Source organism: Leishmania donovani, chromosome 7 (genome assembly GCF_000227135.1).
Source record: "Leishmania donovani BPK282A1 complete genome, chromosome 7".
NCBI lineage: Eukaryota > Euglenozoa > Kinetoplastea > Trypanosomatida > Trypanosomatidae > Leishmania > Leishmania donovani.
Genome location: NC_018234.1, coordinates 397,524 through 401,573, shown reverse-complemented (window position 1 = coordinate 401,573; position 4,050 = coordinate 397,524). Strand labels below are relative to the sequence as shown.

The 4,050-nt window shown below is 62.8% G+C and overlaps 1 protein-coding gene across 1 annotated transcript; it reads right to left on the bottom strand.

Annotated features, from left to right (window-relative positions):
- Window position 1: 1 nt before the first annotated feature.
- On the bottom strand, window positions 2–2,188 carry LDBPK_070970 (hypothetical protein, conserved; the record flags this gene model as incomplete). Its single annotated transcript, XM_003858485.1, has 1 exon — window positions 2–2,188. A coding segment is annotated over one exon (2,187 nt), but the record flags the coding sequence as incomplete, so codon positions are not given.
- Window positions 2,189–4,050: the final 1,862 nt, after the last annotated feature.

Genomic DNA, 4,050 nt, shown 5'->3' with positions numbered 1-4,050 from the left:
CGACCCCGGCGAAGCTCAGCGTCGTCGTCTCGCTCACGTACGCGATGCTTGGATACACGCGCGTGTTCGCGCTCCGCACGGTTCCGGCGGGGGCATACTCAATGCCAATATCCGTCGCCGGTGACTCTGAGGCCGTGGGGTACCCCGCGCACACCAGCAGCGGCCCTGCCGAGGCTGACTGCACGTTCAGCGTCACGACGCCCCTGCTGTTCGTCGTGCCGGCGCCCACGGACTCCATCGACAAACCGCACGTGATGCTTGACGTCACCGTCACCGGCGCCTCAGGCGGCAGATGCGTCACAACAACTTCCGTTCTCACGCCGTTCAGCACCGTGTCCGTCGATAAGGCCGCCGCGTCACTGTACACCTGCACCTGTGCAGCCGCAGTGTAGCCGGCATCGCCCCCGACACCGTCCCGCACGCACACCAGCCACGCACCCGAGGACGCGAACACCACAGGTGACAGTACCGCCGACGCACCGGAGACATCGAACGTCATGGACTCGTCTGCACCAGCAGCGTCGGCAGCCGCCATCGCCTCCGGGCAAGTGCCGCTCGCCCTATTCGACGGCACAAGCAGCACAGTCGTCCCCCTGGGAAGCAGCACCTCGCTGTCCAGCAGCATTGCCATTCGCGTGTTCGTGAGCAAGGCGCCGTGGCCCACGCGGTACGCTCGTGTGCGCAGCGCGCCCAGCGCGTGGTACACAGCACCGCCGACAGGTGTGTCAGCGCCGTCGTCGCCGTCTTCCAGCGGGTTCGAGACGCAGTAGGTAACGCTCGCCGGCATCCCGAGCGGCACCCGTACCATCGCAGTAGCACTGCCACGCGGCGTCGCACCCGTCGCACCCGCCGAGTCGCACCCCGCGCCCTTCGAAACGCGCACGCGGAACACATTCTTCCTGCTGAGCGTGTGGCTGACCGTCACAGACACCGGCAGACCCAGCACCGCAGGCGACGGCGAGAACGTCAGCGTCGGCAGGTCCGTCACAGTGATCGCGCTCGTGTGCCCGGCAGTGCTCGCCGCACCGCGGTCCCGTACGCACGCGTAGTACGTGCCCACCTTTGGCACTGCCCACGACATCGATGCTCCCCAAGGAACCACCAGCGAGCCTCCAATGCAGTCCGTCGTCGTCGACAGCGCCGTCTCCAGCTCCTCCTCACGGCCAGCCGCACTCAGGCCGTAGGTCAGCGGAGTCTCGCGGGCCGCGTACATCGTGTGCGGCTGCACGTCGTACTCCTCCACTGTGAAGGTGTTTGACGAGGGCAGGCCGACGTCCTTGTTCGTGATAACGCACAAGTAGTAGACACCGGCGGTGACGCTCCACTCAAAATCAAAAGATGTCAAGGAGGCGTAGAACTTCGCTGGTTGTTCGAGTGTGCGGCAGTACGGATCATGTGAGACAGAAATCATTGCAATGGATTCCGTTATCGTCGTCGTCATGCTGATGGTGCGATGGCGCACCCCACTCGTGGGGCTGATCCTGTAGAGGTACGTGCCTATGACGGTCGCACGGAGTGCCAGCGCTGTCATGGTCCCCGACACGGTGGGGATCGTGGCGCAGACGTACACAGTATCGCCACTGTACGTCAGAAGCACAACGCGGCTGCTGTCCAGCACCGCGTTCGCGTGGTTCGGCAAAGGGCTGCCGCAATCCGGAGACGAGGACCAGCTAACGATGCTTCCAAGAGGCGTCGCGTCGCTGAAGGTGAGCTCGTTGTACTCCGCTCTGTAGAAAAACAGAGGAACTGTGCTCACCACGCTCATCTGCAGCGCGCCCACCGACGCGCCGGGATGAGCGCTGCTGCACCAGTACAGTGCGGGAACCGTGGGGCGGGGCCTCGTCAAGTCGACACTCAGCGCCTCGCTCGTCACATGGAACACGCACGTCCCATTCACGAAGCTGACGCCATCCACCGCACTCCCAAGGGTGCACACCGGCGTCACCTTCGAGGCACCACTGCAGTCGCTCTGACTGGAGACAAACACACTGTGCCCCTTGCCGGCACCCGCCACGTCCGCGTGGAACGGCACGTCGAGCAGCGGCAGCGACGGCGTCGTCGTCACCGTTATCGACGCCGCAGCAGCAGCACCGGCGAAGCCGCACGCCGCCGGGATGAGCAGCGCGAGTGCCAGTGCCGCAGACGCCACGCACACCAGTGCGCGGCGTGCTGACGTCCGCCTCTCCATCCCTCCGTTAAGCAACGTCGCAGCAATCGGGTCGGGTGGGCCGAGGAGAGGCGAGGGAGGCGCGAGAGATGCAAAACGGGCCGAGGGGGAGGTTGTGATGTGGCGTGTGCGTGTAAGAGCTGGAGAGGTGTCGGCAGAGACGACGGGCAGCGAAAGCGGAGGCCGTCTGATGCTCAGCCAGACACAGTCTCACGCCACGGACTTGCGCCACAAGCGGCGGCTGCTCACGTGAGCACGGTGCAATGCAGGAGCCCTCGATGCGAAGACACGCGGCCAAGAGCGCAAAAATGGATGAGCAAGGAGATGTGCGCCGCACTGGTGAGCGAGCGAGTTTCGAGTACGGTGCGGTGCGGCTATGGTGAGGGGACGAGAGCCGCAGCGTGAGAGACCGGCAGTCCCGCACACACCAGAAGACCAAAACAGAGGGACAACCGAAAGAGGGCGGCAGATGAGGGGAAGGACGGGAGGGAGGTGAGGAAGGCGCGCATACACACACAGCCAAGCAAACAATGGCAGACACGAAAAGACGCACGCAACGAATAACAGGAAGAAGCGCAACAGCGAGACGTCGATAGACGTGCAAGGAGAGAGAGGCACACACACGCCCAACGAGAAGAGAAGAAGGGGTAGGAGCCGCACAGAAGCTGTGTCGGTTGGGCGCACAGGCAAGGGGAAACAAGAGGATGTATATGTACGTGTATATGGAGAGAGCGAGAGAGAAATAGGTATCTGATCGGATGCAGCTATACAGGCCCTCGGGCCTGTATGCGTGGAGGAGGATGAGGAGGGGAGATATGTGCGTGTGAGGGAGAGCCGAGAAACCACAGCCGCCACAGCAACGACAAGAAGAGCAGCGACAGAGAGAGGAGGAGAGGCAGACACACACGCACGCAGACAGACGCGAAGTCCGCTCAACTCGAAGAGAAAGAGGGGAGAGCGAGAGTGCACGGAGAGGAAGGGCAAGGAAACGAGAAAGAACAGAAGAAGGTGCGTCGCAGGAGGACGTCACAGCACACACCACCGTCACAGCAGGAGTGGAGTACACAGTCCCGTAGGCACAGACACAGAGATGCACACTAGTACGCACAGGCAACTCGCACGCGAGGAGCGGAGCGGTACGAGAGATGGAGCAGTAGACACGATATTGGCGATATGATTCCTTACGTGCTCGCTAGAGGGGCGGACGGAAGGGGGGTCTGGTGACCTGAATAAAGGGATGCGTGGATGCACTGTAGATGGTGTGTGTGTGTGTGTGTGTGTGAGGAGGTGGGATGAGTAAGACGATAGAACGCAGCGGACGCACGTGCACGCGTACACGCACGCACCCCAACGTACGCGGACGATGGACTACCCGCAGCTGTGGCAGGTGTGGCCCGCAAGAGGGGAGAGTGAGACAGAATAAAACAAACTAGGCGAGCAACGAGGGAGGGGGAGCGGAGACACACTCGCTGGCACGCACAACGCGTTTGCTTGGGCGGAAGCGGTGCTTACGCGTGCTTGTGGGCGCTCGGGAGCAGGAGTGAGATGCGAGCAGTGAGTAGCGGAGGTGACTGATGGAAAGCGGAGGGAGGGAGAGCAGAAGAGGTGGACGAATTCTGTCGGTGCTGCCTCGAGTCACAAAGGAGAACACACACACGCACGCAAGGGCGCACCCGTATCCGACTTCCACCGCCTTGGTTCCCCTACAATTGTAAGCCACCTTCGCCTGCACGCTCGAGCCTACACTTGCTCGTTCACACTGGACGGCGGCGTCGGCGGCAGACACGCCCAGACGCGACGCGAAGAACAAGCGGAAACCACACCGAAGAGGAAGAGAGAGGGGCGCGCGCCTGTGGGGATGGTGTTCTGCAGGGCGGCATGCA